General features: G+C 37.1%; 1 protein-coding gene across 1 annotated transcript in view; it reads left to right on the forward strand.

Annotated features, from left to right (window-relative positions):
* The window catches only part of STRN (striatin), a 73,826-nt gene that overhangs the window by 43,633 nt on the left and 9,137 nt on the right, over positions 1-21,056 (forward strand). Inside the window, 11 exon segments of the mRNA XM_074818283.1 lie at positions 484-594; positions 2,906-2,992; positions 3,543-3,686; positions 6,341-6,477; positions 10,969-11,144; positions 12,145-12,192; positions 13,731-13,852; positions 14,689-14,856; positions 17,044-17,184; positions 19,495-19,602; positions 20,934-21,020. Of these exon segments, the coding sequence (XP_074674384.1) occupies positions 484-594; positions 2,906-2,992; positions 3,543-3,686; positions 6,341-6,477; positions 10,969-11,144; positions 12,145-12,192; positions 13,731-13,852; positions 14,689-14,856; positions 17,044-17,184; positions 19,495-19,602; positions 20,934-21,020 (1,329 nt within the window).

The raw sequence follows: 21,056 nt of genomic DNA on the forward strand, positions 1-21,056 counted from the left end.
CAAACCTTGGTGACATGTATACTGTGTTCCCAAATGATATAAGTGTGCTGCTGCTTTGTATGACAACATAGCACAAAGACAATGAAATGAGAATTTGAAATGCAGTGACAACATCTGAGTTGTAAAGTTATGTTGACCAGTAACATAGCTGATGCTTCTAGATATAATACTTCTTTCCCTGGAGGAAAAAAAAAGCTGAAAAATATGTCCTGAGTTGTTATAAAGCAAATGCTGCTTACGTTTATGAACAGCTATGTGCTTGGTTATAGAAATTAGGCATGTGAAATTTCATCTCAATTTTTTGTTAAGAAAAATCTGAGCAAATAGAAGTGGAATGTGAGTAGCAGTTTTACAGCTTTCACAAGCTTGGTGCTATTTCTGTTTGTTTAAAATAAAAGACAAATGCCATTGACAGCAGCTGTTACCTCCTTCAGTGGAGATCATTATTGAAAAAGGATGTTTCATTTGTTTCACTTTGTTTAGAAAAGGAAGACCAGTGTCTCATGCCTGAAGCGTGGAATGTCGACCAGGGAGTAATAACCAAACTCAAGGAACAATACAAAAAGGAGCGCAAGGGGAAAAAGGGGGTGAAGAGTAAGTGGAAAACATTGCACCTTAAAATCATAAATCTCACATCTTTCACACCCTTAATTCTATCTCTCTTTCAATGTTTTCCTAAAATTACTTACTCTTTTACTTTGCTGCTCCTGACTGCTTTCCTGTTCACCAGTTCTCAGGGGTTGAAATTAATGACATTCAATCAAGTTACCTGATAAATAGTTGGATTAGATAGAACTTCTTCCAATCAGGTGTTGGATTAACTAAAAATTCTTGCTTTGAGCATGGATTATACTTTTGTTATTCAGAAACTTAAATTGCAAAAGGCATTGATTTAAGAGTTCACACTAATATAGAAGACTTCAGAACCCTTTCTTAGCTGGAAACATGCCAGTTTCACAGGAAGAGTTAACCTCTGGTATGTAAATAAAAAAACCAAACAAACCAGAAACTGTCTTGAGTGTCCTATTAGATGACTGAGGGAGAAAACAGGTTAATTTCTACCCCTGTTTATACTTAACATTCACAACATGAAAGTCATGCTGTCATCACAATTTGTTATGCAGGGCTCGAAATAGGAAGCAACTCTGACCATCAGTTTATTTGTAAATCATAGGATTTATTTATTGACTTTCATACCTGTGGGACCAGCCTTTAAAAGTGTTGGGTATTGTTATCCAAACAAAAAACTGTGATCGGTAACTGAAATACAGTTTCTAGCCCTGTATTATATTTTTTGTTACATTTCTTAAAATACAAATCCATTTTGTAAAATCAATGTTTTTTGATAAGTAAGCCTTAGAACATTTTGAACTCAGATGAAGCGTTTAAAATGAAACCCTGTATTCACAGCTGTGTTTCAAACATCTAGACATATTGAGAATTCGTGTGTGAATGATGTAAATTAATAATATTGCATGTAACCCAGTAAGAAATTTGAGGGATGTTTCTCCCTTTGTGGGAAGATGCTTATGAATACCAAGGAAATTCTCACTTCCAGAGACACATGCATAACTGCAAAAGGGGTCAGATCCTCGCATTATTGAGGCTGACTTGCTTTGTTATTCTTTGTATTGATACTTGTGATAAGCTGCTGCTCAGCAGTTGGTTATGTAGCTGAAATTATGCCATCGAATACACAAACTAAACCTCATTTTTTTCCTTTTTATGAAAAAAGTAAATCATTACTGTACTCTAAATTTCTCAAGTGATATTTTTGTCAACTTTGGAATTGTTTAAGTTACTGGAAATTAATCACAAGTCTGACAGGAAGCTGAGCCGGCCAACTAAAGTGTTCGTGTTTCACAAAATTGATTCTAAATTTCTTTATAGTTAAGGTAGAGAGGGCATACTAATATATGACTTCAGTGAAATTGGTTTTTGTAGCTTGTCTGTTATTTTTAAAACAGACAGACGTGCTATGTAGTTCAGGGTAAATAGTTGTAGGGTTAACTTAGAAGAAAATATTTAATCAAACTGTTGACATTATATTCTTGAACAGCTGTTGAGTGCTTTTTATTTTTGATAGCAAAACTTAATTGTTAATATAGACATAGATGTTACTGGAACATGTTTTGTATATTTATGAGAAGAATTCCTGATGTAAGGCAGCACTTGGACATCCAGTGCTCCTTCATGAAGAGAACTACTGCTCAGTATATTTACAATACCTTTAGGGTTGATTTGATTGGTTTGATCTTGGGAGACCAAATGATTTACTGCAGTACAGAAATTAAGCATCTTTCCACGGACAAACCATCGCTGGAAGGGCATCAGTGCAGAAAAAGCAGGAAGAATCACAGCCTGTTTTCAGCTATTTATGATATTGCACATAGTGAAGAAGAATATGAGGAAGTCTGGGAAAAAAGTAGTGACTAAATGTCTTTACATTGAATTGTTCAAAATTTGTTTCTATAACTTTAATCTCATCATAAATGGTGCTTAGATGCTGAACTGCTACTAAGTAAAATATTGTTTTTATAAATCAGATATAATAGTAAAACAATCTTGCAAAATCCTACTTACTGTTTTCCTGAATCAAATAATATTTTTATGACAGACAAGTTACATACAATCTAGTTTATATTCTGTCATTATGGTTAGGGTGGACAACGTAGAGTTTGCAACTGCATTAGTAAACTTACGATTTTGCAAGGCTGTAGTAAACGCTCCTGTGAAGTAATAAGAGAATAGAATCATAGAATGGTTTTATGAGAGAATACATATATTAGAGTACACTTCTGTGTTAAAGCTGCTTAAAAAATAGCTGTATTATTTACTGGTCTAGGAAAAAACATAATGGACTATGGGTAAGACATTTTCCCATTCTTAATTAAACTTACAACAGGAAAAACTACCGAAGATATGTTTCAGCCTCAATCCTATATAAAACAGTCAAAACAGGGATGTGGGAAAATGATGGAGCAAAGCACAGGTAAGTGTCAAGAAGGGCATGGGTCTTCACCATATGTAGCTTCAGGAAGTAGGCCAGTGAATCCAGTTACATTTATATTTTAATATAACTTTTTGGCTTATATAGTTCACGATACTACACTACTGCACAAATAAATTTAAAATAATCATGTTGTCATAAGAATATGCTGCACAAAGTACCTGATGCACAAATTTTAAAATATTCACAAATGTCAGCTATTGTTTTGGAAAAGTAAATATTCTAACAATCAGTGTGAATCAGTTGAAGGCATTCTTCAGCATCCCATGCAAGTAGCAGTATGAGTTTATGAATGTGGGGAAAATTGTGCGTTCACAATTCTCAGTTGCTTCTATCACTTTCTTTTCAAGAAACTCATTTCATGCTGGATGATTAGTTACTGCTGAAAATAGGTGCTCATTAGCTTTTCTGTGGTAACGTTATAATGCAAAGTAGGATCCATTGTTGCATGTGCTGCAGTAGCGTATCTGATATAAGTAGTGCCATCATGAACTATCCATAAACCATTTAATTTTTTATTTTTTCTGGTTAGGGCCCAACAGGTCAAAGCTGCAAGATATGCTTGCAAACTTGAGAGATGTTGATGATCTCCCTTCATTACAGCCATCTGTTGCACCTTCTTCTAGGCCCAGTAGCTCAAGGCTCATTGAACATGAGCTGAACAGGACAGATGAAGGTAAGTATTAAAAATGTGCATGCACCTTTATAAAGGGTAGATGTTTATAGTTACTTTCACTTAAAGGTTATACTCTGAGACTTTCCAAGCACCTTACAAATACTGATTCAGCATTACAAGTCTAAGTGTGATAAATGGCATTTCCCATTCCTCCCCTCCAGTCACTATTAGTAAGATCAGCACACCTACCTCAGTAAAGTCTTGGCTGAATACCTTTGAACATAATGGAAAAAACTCACTTGGCACTTGGTGGCTTTGTAATATGAGGATCTCAAGTCACTTGCTCAGGCCTGGCAGTCAAGTGTGGAACATAAACTCTCATGATACAAGAGCATCTGTTTTTCTCCCCATAAACATAGCTTTAAATGTATGCATATATATTACATACATACACACACATACGTATGTGTTCTTTTTTTAAGTGTAAAGATAGAGGCTCTGCATGTAAATGCAAGTGGCTAGGTATATCTTTTAAATGCATGTGGTGATTGTGTAGTGAATCACACAGATCGTCTTAGAGCTTGCCAGTGTATTCATTTACATAATGTGTTCCAAAAATTAAAAAAATTTCTCATAGCGGCTACTCCCAAGTATGGAAAGCACACATCTTTGCAATGGAGCATGTGGCTACCTTAATTAGTATTATGTCTGAAAGTTACTAAATCATCTCTTTGTTTCAACATTTGAATTGCTATAATATGGAGCATAATAAAATAAATATATGAGGCTATATGAATTTGTAGAAGATCATATCTTGTGCTCTTTATTTAAATGGTAAACATGTCTTTTGAAAAATGAGCAAAACACGGGTTTCACTTAGCAGTCTTTCAGTGAGTGTGAAAAAGTAGGTCAGCCAAGTTATAATTAAGATGCATAAAAAGCCCCGGCATGTGGCATAGTTACCAAAGATCTCAGTAGTTCCATTTCCTACATGCTCAGTGGTTTTCTTTATGAAAGAAGGGGGTAACTTAGCAACACTTCGAGAAGTGGAGGAATTTTTTGTTGAATGTTTCCTTTCCAGCTTTTCTCACATGAACTGAGAGCCATCTTAGCAGAGCTCTATTTTTGTGTCCTTTCAAGAACATGTTTTTTAGTTTAGAGATTCTGATGGACTCTCACAAAAACAAAAGGGGACAGCTGATTGTTATCAGTCTGAGTTCAGTATTGCAAACTGTTAGCTGTGTATTCCTTTATAAATCTGACACTATTATATTTTTGGCATACAGTGTTTTTATTCTTTTATAACTTTTCAAATTTGATCTCCTGTATGTATTGTGTGTTGAGTGGAATATTACGTCATAAGTTCAAAAGAGAAGTAAAGAGAATGGTAGTTTAGGCTTCAGGGTGAAGAAGGTAAGAGGTGTTTGTGATTAAAAGGTAATAACTAAGAGACCTAATCAAACAGCAGAGCTTGAAGGGCTTTTGTTTGATTGTAAAAAGTATCAGAAAGCGAACAGGACACTCGAGAGGTATGAGTGTGGAACAGAAAGACATGGAAATACTAGCTTATTTTGTGTTGGGTGGACTGGAGGGGAATTGAATAGCCTCTGAACCTGGTGCCTTCAGGACAAGAGGGAAGCAGCCTGAACAGATCAGGCAATTCACTGTAAACCATAGTTTGCTTGGTTTTAACTTAGTGTTGGTGCTGTTAGACTAAATAAGACACTGCGAATGAGATGGCATTTCCTTTTCTCTCTCCCTGGTAGCAAGAGTATTTGCCAAGGCTTGTATTTACAATGGAGCTAAAAGGAGAAAAAATTGTAATTTACTGAAAAACCCCTGTAATTTGAGACAAAAGGTATATAAAATTGGGTGAAGTCTCTTGTGTCCAGACGATAACACATTTTCATCTATTTAGTCCCCCTTTTGTGATGTATAGACTTGGAGAGCTATTTTACAGGGAAGTTGGTAAAGGCACAGCTTCTTTTGAGTCGTACCACTTGATGCGGAGCCTTATGTGATATAAGTGTGTGAACTGTACTCCTCTTAGCCTTTGATCCTCCCATTTCTAGTGAATCTGCCTATGGATGTGTTTGTTACAGTCACTGGAGCTCCTATAGGCATGCTGTAGCAGCTGTGAACTAGTAAGTTTGGATACTGCTAGTAAAAACCTGTAATTCAGTGCTAAACTGATTTGACAAGTAGCGATGAATTGTCAGCTTCTAGTCGTATTGCGAGATTGGAGTGCATGTAAACAGCTTCATTGTAGACATGCTTTTGGATGTGTGTGGATATGGTGTTAGGAAGGAAGAGTCCAGCTGCTCCCACCAGCCATTTTTGTCTGTATTTTTGCTACTTCTCCAGAGCCTATTTGCATATTTTGTAGCAGAGTTGCGGAAGGGCCTGAGCTTTTCTGTGTTACTTTTACATTATATGTGGGTGAATGGTAGTGTACTTGTCCTTCCTGTGGCTTCCTTGTACTTACTGTCCTGAGTTGTGCGCACCTCAAGTGTAAGTATTATGTTCAGAGGGTACTGTTTATGGGTAAGTACAGTGATTATCTTTAGAATGGCTATTTTTATGCATCTTTTTAGAATTTTGCCCTTAGGTACTTGAGAGATGTTCAGTATTTTGGAAGTGGAGAATATGCTTTTATTAATCAATGTTGTACAAACTCACATTTCAGGATTTTGTTTTGTTTTGTTTTCTTGCAGTGGAAGCTTTAACATTCCCTCCTTCTTCAGGGAAGTCTTTCATTATGGGAACAGATGAAGCCCTTGAAAGTGAGCTGGGTCTTGGAGAACTGGCAGGCCTTACGGTAGCCAATGAGGCAGACTCACTGACTTATGATGTAAGTGGTTATTAATGGTAACTCAAGGTCCTACTGTCTACTTGCTGAAGGCAGATGCAAGTTGCATGTTAGACTCAGCAGAAAACATTTTCCTGTTGAAATTATGCTGCCAGAGGATGTCACAAATTTTTACTTGACATATCTGTTCTTCCCATACACAGCAGCCTCAAAGCTCTCTGCAGGCCTCTCTCCTTCTCTCATTTGCCTGCTGTTTCATTCAAATAGTTGAAGGTAAATGTAATTAGTGATAGTGATACAGTTGGGTTCTTGTAACCCCAGTGACACTCAGCAAAATTAGGAGTAGCATGGCCAGCGGATTGAGGGAAGTTAGTGTCTCCTCTACATGGGCCTGGTGAGGCTATACCTGTATGCAGTTTTGGGTCCTGCCACTTTAGACGGTTGTAGAGAAATTGGAAAGAGTCCAGCAGCATCTGACTGATGAGGGGATGTTAAGGGAGCTCGTTTTGTTCAGTTGTTAGGAGACTAAGGGGTGCTCGAGTAGCAGCCTACAGGTATTGGAAGGGTGCTTAACAGGGTTACAGAGTCAAGCTTCTCCATAGCATCAGGTGTTAAAACAAGAGGAAACAGTAGCAAGTTATGGCTTGGGAGGTTCAGGTTGGACATTAGGGGAAAAAGTGAAACTCTAGAATCTCCTTCCTGGGAGGTGTTCAAGACTTGGCTGGGGTGGAGCTGTGACTTACATTACCTGGTGTGGGCAATAGTCTCATTTTGAGATGGGAAGCTGGACCAGAGACGACTTAGGAGGCTCTTGTGGCCAGCACTTTTGTGGCTATGTGTGTAGCCTACGGCTTCTTTTTCTTTCCCTTTTTATGAAAAATATTTCCTAAAATTCCTTCTTTGTAGTCATACGCAATTTTTGTCTGTATTTCTGATTTCTTGGGAAAAGAAACGTCAGGTATTACTTCAATCATTTGCTCCTTTGTGATCTGTCAACTCCAGATTAATCTTGCTATTACATTGCCCAACTCTGTCAAGGTTGAGGGATTTCAGAGATGATTTTTTAGTATTGTGTGTTGGGGAGTAATCCTACCCTTCAGTAAATCTGACTCTTAAGTAATCACCATCTGGTATTTTGCTGTCACAAATCAAATCTGAGACTTCAGAAATAACCTGAAGGTCCTTACTTTGAAGTTCTACCCTTGTATGTACTTGTAAAGCAATAAATTACATCGTTAATAAAAGTTTACACACGTTTTGAGAGAGTGACACTGCAGATATGTGCTCTACTACTATAGCAAGTTCATTAGCATGTGATGTGTTGTGAATCATCAGGATTGCAATGATATAGAACATCTCTGCTAAAATTCAGTATTTTAGTGTTATATCCTAACCTGGGCTCAGCTCTTAATTTTTTTTGCTAGTCTTCCCTAACTTTGTCTCCAAAAAGGGGTAAGATCATGTACAAATTTAATTTCTTTTACAGTTACACCTAAAACTTAGATGCTGATTTTTTTTTTTTAAATTCAGAGAACATGACAAGCCTAAAGCATCTGTACAAGATTTTAATGTTTTCAGCACTTGACCTCATTGTTCAAGTGTCCCGATAAACTATTGTGTTTGTCCTTGTCTCCATATGCCAAACTAACAGCTTTCATTTATGGAATCTAGTGTTTCCTTATCCACCCCTATCCTATTCTGTGTGGTTGAGAATATTAACTTCTGTTTGTTCCCTTGTTAAATGCCTTCATGAAGTCCTGTGATCAGGAATTCATAGTCATGCTTACCTCAACTCTTATCTTTTTCTAGTGCTAACAGTTAAAAAAAGTTGTTTACAAAGCTCCTTGCTCTTGTCACTGTGCTCTTTTTGAAGCAAAATAAAAGGCTAGTTTTTCAGTTTTCAAATTTCACTAGAAGTTTAGCTTACAAATAATATAATCTGTTTTTATTTTGGACTACTTCATACCTTCTTCCAGCTGCCAAATATCAATCAGATAGGATTAGTGGAAATTTAATACGGGTTTTTTAAGTGTCAGTTTTGAATCATGGAGAACGAAGTTGAGGACTTTGAATGTATTTGCTCTCAAGGGTTGCAGGCATTTTCCTATTTTCAGTCCCTTTCATCTTACTGCCATTTCTACTGGATTCTTCTGAAATGTGGCAGCATCAGCCTACCTCATGGTTAAGTTTTTTTACATGTTGCTTTGGCTGTCTGTAAAATAAAGAATGGTTTTCACTTGGTAATGGACATTATGAACTTAAAAGAGAAAGTCTTCCATTTGTGGTAAGTTTTTTAGAATATCTAACAAGATGAAATTTCCCAGATTGCTAACCAGTACTCCCTTAAATTTATCTTTTCTTTTTCCTTCCTTTACACATTGTTGTCTTAACAAATGTTCACTTTGGTTGGTTCTGGTTTTTTTTTCCCTAGTCTTCTGGGTAGATTAAGGAGATTCATAAAATTATAATAGACTGAGTACTGTACATAAGAGTATCTGAGCTACAAAATCATTACATTTAATACTATGTACTGACTTGGAGGTTTTGGATTTTGCAGTAGGCTCTTGCTTGATTTCCTGCAACTTTGAACAGGAGAGTTGTCCATAATACTACCTGCATATCGTTGCTGTTTCTGGAGTTTTCAAGTTTTCTGTATAGACACAAATATTGCTATTAGTGGCAAATTCAGATTGGGTGCTAATTTTGGGGTTGAACATCCTCCTCCCCCACAACTGCTTTTCAAGTCTTGGATTACCTCACTGTTATATTTCAGTGGGGAGAGAGAAAAGGAGGCTGGCTGCTGTGTTAGTAACCCAGCCTCTCGCAGCTCGTGAGAGACTGGTGAGTGAAGAGGAGTGATGGTGGTGCAGCCAGGCAGGCAGTGCATCAGGGCTAGGATCTGTTTCCAGCTCTGCTGCTGGTCTGCTGGCTGGGACTGCCCTCTATCTACTTCCCAATTTAGAAGCTAATCATCTTGGACTCCTTTGGAAGAGCATCTCTGAATGAATGAGAAGCAAATGGAGAATATTATCCTGCCAGAACTGACATGCACTGTTAGGCTGAGGTGTCTTTGTGGCTTTTGCAGATATGGTACAGGACCTGTGCTGCTCGTATGGCAGCGGGAGGGCAAGTGAGGTTCCCTCCATCACCTAATCAGCATTAGATGCCTGTATTGAGGCAACCAAATTCCTCTCCAGATATCTGTGAATACTCTGTACTTCTTGTACGCTTTTTGCTGAGACTTTCTTGGCCAATCTCCACAAAATCTGCCAAAGCTGCTGACATTGCAGTCCTGCCCTGTCCTTGCACCAGCTCGAGCATTTGTCTGTTCCCTCATTGAGCCACCTCAGCTCAATAAACTGGCAAAGAAACTGACGTGCCTCCCGGAGCAAGACAGTACATAATTACTAAGAAATATGATGAGACTAAACCTGCTGTTTGTTAGACTTCTTTCTCATTGTTTAAAATCTATAGAACCTCTTAATTAAAGCATATTTTTATTAAATCCAGAAGTAACAAAACTAAAGAAAAAGCATTTTTGTTCTTAAACTTTCTGCCCCACATTCCAGAATAAAATGTAGATTCTTGAAGTGGCTCAGAACAGTTGTCTCTTTGCAGTTAAGGATACTAAATTATTTGGGATTATCTGTAGCTTTCAACATATTGAAATCATCAATATTTGAATTGCAATTGTTTGTTTTCCTGGTTTTCCATAACCACCATCAGCAGTGATTATGGGAAGGTAAATATAACTATGGCAATGTTGACTGACAGTGGTAAAAATCTGTTTCAGCATTTTACGTCAACATTTGTTCAGAGGAGCAATGTTGAAGTAACTGTTACTTTGTTAAGAGCTTTGGATCTGCTAAAATGCATTTATTGGCAAATAATTGTGTCTGTGTATACGATAGCTTATTGCTTGCCAGTTTTATTCTTAGTGTGTAGTCAAGTCCTTTTTGCCTTTTTTTTCTTTTTTCCCCTGGCAAGCTTTACTTGTCTTGCATTATTACAGAGCTTGTGTTGCCTTAGGTGTGTAAGTTAGGCTGTGTTTCTTTCTGTTCTCGTAGACGCTTCTCTGTTTTTATTAGATCTTTACTTCAAGATGCCATGTCAGTGGTATTTCAGATATTCAGGGACCACAACTTGGTTGAGTCAGGCCCAGTGTTAATGAATGAGCCGATAGGCATAGATCAGATTTCAAATACCAAGCTGAGTTTACAGCAGTATCAGTCAGAAAGGTACTTTTCAGGTTTTAAATTGTGTAATTTAACAGACATGTGGAATATTTCAGATTTGCACAGAATGTATTACTGTGGATGTGACATTACTTGTTGCTTTTGTGGAATACATCTACTTTTGTTGTCATTTTGAATTGTCAGATCAGTGTTAAATCGACTTGTTCAAGAGCAGGTTGTTATGAAATGTGGTGAGGTAATTTGACATCTTCTGAAAATGCCAAACTAAATTTCTGATTTATTCCTTTCCTTGTGCCTTCCAGATTAATCACAAGTTTGGCATTTCTTTTTTAATTAGATAGCAAACAATAAGGATGCATTGAGAAAGACTTGGAACCCCAAATTCACATTAAGAAGTCACTTTGATGGAATAAGAGGTCTCGCTTTTCATCCAGTTGAACCAGTCTTAATAACAGCTTCAGAGGACCATACATTAAAAATGTGGAATTTACAAAAAACAGCCCCAGCAAAAAAGTAAGATTTTTTTTTTTTTGCTTTGTTTCAAAAACCATTTTCGTTTATGAAGGGAAAAAAAAAATTGTAGATGCCACTTCACTGTATGTCCCTTGGAGTTAATCAAAATTGTTTCTTGAATTTAAGAGTAGGAAAACAAGCTCTTGGAGAAGAATGGGGACTTTTAAAGAGTATCAGAAGAAATCCATGCATGTTTGTGAATGTGTTCTGTTTGTGAAAATGAGAACCATTCACTTTTTTGTATTTTCCTTGTAGATAACATGGCAAATTAATTTACTAGTGAAAATATTTGGATGTGGCCTGTTAGTTTGCTTGCATGTGTACATAAATGTATAAAAATGCATTTTTTATATATACTCATAGACATATATGCATATACATGTGTACAGCTTTAAACTTTGACTGAGATGTTGTTAGGTTCCTTTGTACACTCTCTTGTGTGTTGCTGGGTATTTGCAGAAATGAGAGCAAATTCGTAGCGGGGCTAATATAGTGGGGGAGGACATCTTTTAGGAGGACTGGGCAAAACACGTGGTCTTCCCGCAGTCTGTAACAAGCACTGGGTTGGTAAAGTCCAGAGCAGCAGTTTTTGAAGTAGTTTGTGCTATAGCGTTGATATAAAACCAAGGTGCCATAAGCTTCTTCGCTCTGATAGGGATTTGTAACACTTAATGATATGTTCCATGTGATACTGATGGCCCTCCACTCCCCACCATTGATGTACCTACCTACTGCTTTAATTGGTCTGTGAGAGTTTGTGGACTCTTTACCTTGAAGGTCTTCAAACAAAATACCAAACCAACCAGCCAAATCCTATCATATTTTGAAAGAATGCAAAGAATTCCTAGACACATGAAAAATCATGTTGGGAGAGGATGTTGTGGGAAAAACACTTCAAAAGACATAACAGTGACTTTAAGAGTTTGGCAATTGTGGCACATCTTTGTAAAGCACTGTGTAAGATCATATACATGTTAACGTTTTCTTGTACTTCATTTAGGAGTGCTTCTCTTGATGTAGAGCCAATATATACCTTCAGAGCACATAAGTGAGTATTTCCTGAGAAACGTTGTCATATTTTGAGAAATACATGATTTTTAAACAGACACAGAATTTTTTAAAAAAGTAATTTCCACCTTGTCAACTAGTGATTTCACGTAATGCTTTGTTTTGCTGATCAGGGATATCAATTAAACTCAGACACCAGAGTGAAAAGAGTAGGCATATTTTACTAGAAATAACTAAATAATGTAACAGAATAATACAGAAAACATACAGTAAGAAAAGACAGAATAGTGCACTTAAACAAATAGGAAAATACAGGGTAATGCATCAAATCATTACTACTTGAGAGAGAGAGAGAATAGTGATTAAGAAAGATCCATCACCACTTGCATACGTTACCATCATCCAGATCCGCAGTCGCTGGGGAGCCCCGGTTACAGCGAGGATTTGGAGAACCTTTCCCTGCAAGTGGGAAATCCTACGCGGTGCGTCCACCCGTAGGTGAGGCTTCCAAAGTCGCTGTGAGCGGGCCCAGCCTTATATACCTAAAAATCAGTAAGCCAGAATAGCTGACACCTTTGTTTTAAGCGGAAATATCTGGTTTTCATCTCAGTTAGGTTCCCCCCAGAGCCTGGCCAGGGCTTAAGGGAGAAGCTAAGGGAGTTTCCCTGCTTATCTAGTTAATTTATGAGCAAGGTCACAAGGCCAGACAACTGTTTCCGTGGTCTTGTTATCTTGCTCACACATAAAGAAATATAAGGATACATTCAGGATAGACATGTTTTATGCTGTTTAAACTACATCTTCTATGCATATTTCACTAATGACTACATACAGAGTTAGCAGTTTCAGTTCAGGGCCTGTTGCTCAGGCTTCAGTATTCCCACCTTTTACATCAGAACAGTTGGTTTGCTATAACTTAGTATAATACCTAATAGCACAATGGTTATCAGTTATAAAATGTACAGGATTCATCTATAGGTCAACTCTGGCTTGGGCTTATTGTCCAAGCCTTAGCACTTCATGCTTTTAGTTCCCATGTTATTTAAAATATCTGCATATGTTCATCTCCTTTCTGCATAATTATTTGTGTCTGGAGCTAAGTACACCACGGTTTTTAAAAGAAAAACCTAAAAATTATATAGTTCAAATTTGATTAGGTGTTCTGTTCATCATTGCAGTTCTTGCCTTTTTGTCAGATATGTGCATCTGTAGAATGAAGCTGTTTGCAGTGAATTTAAGCCTACTGAACTGATTTCATAAGAGCCTTAGATCTTTAAGAAAGGGAAAAAAGGCGTTTATGTAAAATAACAAAGCCTATAGTTTAAAAGTGTGACACTTTTCATATTTCATGTGCATAATGATTAAATTGTCCTGATTGTAGTTACGTTACCAAATACTGTGGAGGTTTTTTTTGTGGGAAGTATTGTAGCGTATGATCTGACTAGGCAGAATTTTTGTTGCAGTCTGTGCAGCAAGTGAATTGTATCTAACAGGGCACTTTGAAGATTTGTTGACATTGTTTCTCACATGATGAAAATGTTAATAGTCAACATTTCTTTGGGGGTGGGGTTCTTCCAGTGGACCAGTGCTCTGTGTGGTGATGAGCAGTAATGGTGAACAGTGTTACAGTGGGGGAACAGATGGCCTCATCCATGGCTGGAATACAACCAACCCGAACATTGACCCCTATGACTCCTACGGTACGTTGCTGTCACACGCACCAGTGAAATGATACGTTTAGTGACATTAATGTTAACGTGGCTAAAATAGTATCATTTGTAGGTAATGCTTCTCTGAAAATTTAAAGGAGAAAATTGAATGTTGGCTTCAATTTAAGTAAATTTTTGTTTTAATACTGATGCTGGTTGATGAGAAGACAAAATTTGTCATTTTCTTTAAAAAGGCCTTGATCTCATCACAATTTTGAGACACAGGTTGAAAAAGTGTAGGACTAAGCCTTATACTTGTCAAATACAGCAAATGTGTGTTTTAATGTTCTTTTTCTTTGACAAATCTTGGTGCAGTTGCGATAAAAAGAGGTTATATAGTCTGAGACCAAAGCTGTTAATGTTGTCTGCAAACAGCTAAAAAAGCCCAGTTGGGTAAGATTTACCAGATCTGAATGGATGTCAGCCTTGTGTCTGTGTGTTAAAACATTTTTCACCTCCTGTAGCTTCAGATGTGGTTGACCTCAAGGCTGACTTCTGGAAAAAAAGGGACTGATGTGCCATTAATGGTTGTTTGAGAGTGAATTTTAAAATCAAAGTGTGTTTTGCCAACTTTGATACTGTCCATTCTGCTGAAACATGGTTTTGTTCCATTAGTTGTAACTGGATAACTGAATGCCACATATGCTGATGAAATTCAAGCATCTTCATACAAGAATAATTGAGACTTCTGTATTGATATGACCTAATTTTGGTCTTGGTTTTTTTTATGGACTGGCTTCTTAAAGTTGGTCCATAAACACAGACCAAGATACAGCTATTGACTTAATTCAGATTTTGTTTTGAAATGTGGTTTGTTTTGTTCACAGATCCATCTGTTCTAAGAGGTGCTTTTGTAGGCCATACAGATGCAGTGTGGGGTCTGGTTTACAGTGCAGCACACCAGCGTTTGCTGTCCTGTTCAGCAGACGGCACTATACGTCTATGGAAAGCTACAGAAATTGCTCCAGCTCTCAATATATTTAATGATAATCAAGGTAAAGAAAATTGCCCTACCTTAAAGTTTATGAGCATCACTGTTCAGACTGTCATAATTTTGGCTACTGAACAGAAATCCTTCTTGTTGTTTTTGCTGGATTTTATATCTTTACAAATGGTTTTGGGAAGAGTACATTTTGGGTGCCTTCTTTGACACCAGCTGAATAGATGCCTATACGCAGGGGGGCGGTCACGTACAGCTAAAAGCCAACTGCTGCAGGTGATCCACTGATGTTACTAAAACCATGGAGTACAATGTATCAGCCCTGTATTTCAGATTCAAACTGAGTTTCCATTAGGCCTTTGCTTTTGGTGTGTCCAGAATAAAAAGCCCTTTCTTCCCCCAACAGAGGTTTGGAGTAGCTGGTGCTTTGTCTCAGGCCAGTGGCATTATACCTTCCAGATTATGTTCCTTGTGCATCTAACACAGAGATTCCAGTTGAATTTCTGAGTTTGCACATTAACTAAATAGCAATAACCTCGTCATCCTAAACACTGCTAGCTGAAAAAATTTGCTTCTTTGGATTAGGTTACTGGAATGTCATGCACAAATCAAAATTCTACTGTTTAGAGCCCAGTTTCTTAAAGTTGCTAAGTGCTCTAGAATGAGCCTGTTGAGATTGCCTAACTTTCTTAGAGCTGATGGTCCTAAAGGCAACCCACAAACTGAGACAGTTCCTTGGCTCTTCAGAAGAACTTTGAGGCAAAATAAACTTTGTCATAACTGAAAAGACTTACTGAATTATGGTGCAAAGCTGGTCCGATCTGCCATTAGTTGTTAGTTAAAATAGACTGAGCAAAATAGAAATGTTTAATGTGTTTTAGTTCTTGCAGAGCTATGTTTCCAAAGGTCTGCAGGGTTCTGTGAAAACATAATCGGTTTGCTGCTAGCTTGCCTACCCGTCTACTTTGAAAACTTCTTGGTGGTGGGGTTTTTTTTGTTTGGGGTTTGGTTTTGTTTTGGTTTTAATTATGAAATTAAGGGGGAAGGGGAAATAGTCTTGCTTTACAGAGCTAATCTTTGGGGATTTTTGTGTTCCAAACTGGAATGAAACCCAGTCGTGAAATTCAGAGATCCTCCTTTGAAACAGAATTTTCCTGTGGCTTACTGAGAACCTTAAACAAACTTTCTAAAATACCTAGCAGTCATCATTTAAGTGCTTTAGATTAACTGTTGTAGGCTTACCAGGAAGCTGCAAATAAACAGGCATGGCAGTGGTAGAAAAGGTCACTTCGGAAACAGTACATGTTTTCTTCTCACACCAATCGTGTTTGGCTTTTTTGGAGTGCCTGTAGATAAGTACCACCATTCCTGAGCAACATTCCTGAGGTTATATGTCCAAGAAAGATGTTTCTCCCATAAATTTTAGGTTTAGAGGGAGGTGATGATATTTCTGCTTTATCTGGATCCATGGACATTAGGTTGCTTAACGTTTAGTGTCTCACATTCTACCTCTTCCTCCTCCTCCTGACATTTGTTGCAACCATTTTTTTTCCTTTCACATAGCAGGTGGCGAACAGGACATTCAAGGAGAAAAATTCTAAGGGATATTTCCTATACCCAAGCTCTGCTGATTTGGCCTTCTGTCCTGTAGCGTTCAGATAGCTACAATGTAGGAGATCAGATGTATACCGTAACAGGCAGGATGGACAAAGCTTTGTAATACGAGTTTATAATGTATTTGTGTAACTTTTCATGCTGACAGTGTCAGCGTATAAAATTTGCACCTGGAAAGCTTTGGCAGTTTTTAAGCTTTGAATTTGCCCAGGTTAATAATAGCGTTGATCATCTGTCATGTAAATGGTTTTACCACTTCAATTTGATGTCCTTAATGCCACGGAGGTTTGTTTGAGAATTGCTCTTACAGTAAAAGGAAGAAAAAGTGGGCAGGGAGTTCGTTCTTTCTTAGTTTCAAAGTAGATTTTTGTTCAGCTGCAGTTCCAGATACAGCATCTTAGTAAACAATGTTGTTGACACACATATCAGAAAAATGAGCTTAAAATAGTGATCGTACAGAGCAGTCTGTTTAGATTGGCATAATGTAGATTTTTAAATGTAACATTTCCTTTCATAATCGTGGCCCTTTTGATATTAAAGTGCTTACTGGTTGGCATTTTTTGTTTATTTTTTGGTTTTCTTTATACCAACTAAATCTTATGAAAATGTTCTCTACGTTGCTTTCTAGAAATGGGAATCCCTTCGTCAGTAGATCTTGTAAGCAGTGACCCAAGCCTCATGGTAGCATCATTTAACAGCGGACACACTAGCATTTTTAACATGGAGACACGGCAACGAATTCTTACCCTGGAGTCCAGTGTGGATACTAGTATGTACCAAAAAAAAAAAAAGGCCAAAACCAAAAAATTGCTTGTTTAAGATTGATACTGTTGATAGTCTTTTCAATGTTTCCAAACAATTAGGCAGTGTCATGATAAATTATAACATGAATTAAGCTGTGTCTTGAGACATAACAGTAAATTATTACTACTACAACAGACCTCATGGGTATTTCAGTAGCAGAAGAGTGCACATACTTTTGAAAGAAGGTAGAAGAAACAAGCCCGTGCTGTCTCAATTCCTCTTCAAGGAACAGTAGCACAAGAAAAAGCAGAGTCTTTAATACAGCCCAGTGATATTTGCAGCTTCAAGATTTCCATTCTCTCTTCAGTCCAAAATTGCAAGATAGGGGTAATATCAGGAAAATGTAAAGTTGAATTTATTACCAATTTGGGAGTCTCTGTGTATTCTTTTTTAGTTTACCTCGGAGGTATCCCTTTTCTATGTTTTATATATACTCTTGGCTCATTTGCAGTTGGGCTTTAGTTGAAGTTTTCACTGTAGGAGAAAAGCAAAGGTCCAGTGGAAGAGTATTCACAGGGTCCCATGCCTTGGATCATGGCAGTAGCCAGTATCAGAAGTTTTAGAGGAAACTGTAAGGAACCTGTGATTAGTAAATTATTTTATCCTGGCATTAGGAAAGAGACCAGAATGAGCTGAAGCATGAGGTTTCATATTCAGGCCAAAATGGTAATCTGATAACAATATAACGTTCAGTATTTTTTTGAATTTTGATAATTTTTTCCCCTAAAACAGTTATGTCACTCAATTCTACTATTTAATTACATTTTTAAAAGAGAGTATGCCCTTCTTGTTGGCTTTGCTTGTCTGTTTTAAAATAGTTAAATGGCTCTTGTCATTTTATAAGAGGGAATGGAAAGTGCCATCCTGCTTCTTGATATTATTCCTTACTGTGCAGGACTTCTTTTTTTTTAACCCACATCTCTGTTCTGTCTGAAAAAAGTCCTGAATCAATTATCTCTATTCAGTGGAGGTTACCTTTCTTCTTTTTTTTTTCTTCTATTTTTTTCACCACCTCCTCCTTCCTATAATTCAGTAAAATTCCTTTAAGAAAATGTGGCTGTGATAGGACATCCAGCAGTCCCTGTTTAGTATCTTTAGTTATGTAACAGTGCTATAAAGCTTACATGTACTTAAAAAAAAAAAATAATTATTTCTACAAGAATTAGGCAAGAGGAAAATGAGTCACCTGAAATGCCCTCCTACCACCACTTAGGGACTCTGCTGTTCAGTATAAGCCTCACTCTGCTTGGCATTTCAAAACTGTGAGGATACCTGGCCATGATGCAGTCTTGTGCTTTTAGTAATTTTACAGGGGTTTATTGATACGAATGTGTTTTTTCCTTAATTTACACATCCATTATTTTTAAGTGTCCTGTGAATGCTGACACTACCTGACAGTTCAGATTTTTATAGAAAGATGTAAATTGAAATCTTTACCACCTTAGTAGCAAAGTGATGCTGTAGTAGTATTATATTTTGTTTATTTTAGTAAAAATTTTGATTAGATGATGTGTTCTTTGGCCCCAGTTTAAATACAGTCAACTTCCAGAAAATAACTATTTTGATGTTCTGTGGAGTGGCTATTTGTGTTTCTGTGGTAATCTATTTCTCTTAAGACCATTCTTTCACTAGTCTGTGCATCACAGCAATGCCTAGATTTCTAATCAAAAAACTGCTGGGCTTTTTTGTGTGTGTGTATATATATATATGATATTTCAAGATTCTTGAAGGCTAAGAAAATGGCTCTCCTATGAATAGTCTAGCATCCTTTTCTTCAGTAGGAATTTTAATCCACATCTGTCAAATAATAGTAGGTGGGTTTTGCTCTGTGAGGCTGAGGGCATGGAATCTTGTTTGCTTGGAAACATACTGCCTGTAGCGTTAATTTTCCTGTGCTGTCTGTGTGTTACGAAGAAAGTTTGGCTTGACAAGAGGAGAAATGTGGAGGTAGGGAAGTGCAAAAAAGGTATTTTCACTCAGTTTTTGGCTTGACATTGTTGCCTGATGTGCCCATCTAAAACCGTGGCCAAAAATTGGACCTTATTTGTTTGTATATACACTCATATGTATGGTTTATCTATGCCTCTGTGTGCATGTAATTTGGAAAGTTATTTTAGAGTAAACCACATTACATAAGGTGCTAGCTGAGACTTTCCATTATATAAAGGTAAGAATTATTTTGCAAGTAAGATGGACTACATATTTATTTCTTAGTAGCAATTTTTCAAAGAACTTAGCAATTTACATGTATTGATATGTGTGGGTTTTTTCTTAGCGGTCAGTTCTTCCTGTCAGATAAACAGAGTCATCAGCCATCCAACTCTTCCAATTAGTATCACTGCTCATGAAGACAGACACATCAAATTCTATGACAACAATACAGGTATGCATCTTTTCACCAGGTCCTAGTCATAACAGTTGTATAATATAAAGCATAAACAGAATTTTATTATGATTAATATTATTCACATAAATGCTGAGGAATGTCGAGAATTGGATATCCTCTGAAACAGAAATCTCTCATGACCAGTAGAGCCCAAAGACTGCCAGCCCACTGAAAACATTATTGGCAACAGTGATAAGGAACCTGCATCATTCTCTCTCTATTCTTTTAAAATGCCTTATGTATGGGGGTTATCGATACTTAACATGAAAGAAAGCTTTGTCAAAATCTTCATGTGCTTATGTTCATGTTTCTTCTGTTGTGTTGTCTGTGTTATCTGAGGACAGGAAGCTCTGGCACTCCATCAGTGCTTCCAAGACCTCTGCCTGATTGCTTAGAGGTAGAAGTTCACTTGTAGGCCTTGTTCTCAATTTGATCCACTGTATTTCTCCAAATCTCTCACTTCTGCAGAAACAGCTGGACAGCTTGTAATACTTTTTCTGATTTGTAGTGGGAGTCCCACTGAGATGCGTAATTATAAATCTCTTTGGGTGTAAAGGACTTTTTGATAGGAATGGTAGTATTAATCTGGTGTTGTGACTGTGAATCTTGATAATCTTCAGTTTGCGACTTCTCTGCTTCTAGGTCACACTGTCTTAAAAGTTAAATTGAGAGCTTTCAACATGCTTGTTGATTTTAAGTTTGTTACTTTCTAGATGTATGTTAACTAAGAAGAAGTGAAAGGACCCAGTGGAAACTGAGGAAAAAGCTGAAAATAGCTGATTTGTTTGATGTAGTTCTGTAATCAATAGTAGAGGAAATGGCCACTCGTTTTTTTCTGTTTTATTATCTTCTGCAACAACAAAAAACATTTGACCCATGATTTCTTATTTTTAACATGAAGTAATTACTGTAATTATAATAAGCTGTAATAGAACATTCTCTCTGAGTTGACTAAAGTTATTTCATATTCTTATGTAGTTTATATGCATTGCTTATTAGTGTACTTAGCTCCTGCCCTCCTTCCCAGTCAAGATTTTACTCCTGAACTTGCTTAATTCACTTAAGAGGCAGCTATTTAAAATGCACAGTGATTGCAGCTTCACGGTGGTTTTGCAGACATAAAAGGTCTAACAAAGCTGGTGATACTGGTACTGTGGCTCTCCTGAGACTGTAAACATTTAAAGAATGACTTCTTGCGTAATTTTAATAATTCAATCATGGGGCAAGATCTTGTATTTATAATATGAGCTATGGTAGAGTTGAAGCAGTGAATACAGATAACAAAGTGAATTGCAGAAAATAACCTAAATAAATCTTTTCTTTCAAAGGAAAACTGATCCACTCCATGGTAGCTCACTTGGATGCAGTTACAAGTTTAGCTGTTGATCCTAATGGCTTGTATTTGATGTCTGGCAGTAAGTACATTCAGATTTAATTTTCTTTTTCTCATA

Source organism: Strix aluco, chromosome 3 (assembly GCF_031877795.1).
Source record: "Strix aluco isolate bStrAlu1 chromosome 3, bStrAlu1.hap1, whole genome shotgun sequence".
NCBI classification, from domain to species: Eukaryota; Metazoa; Chordata; class Aves; order Strigiformes; family Strigidae; genus Strix; species Strix aluco.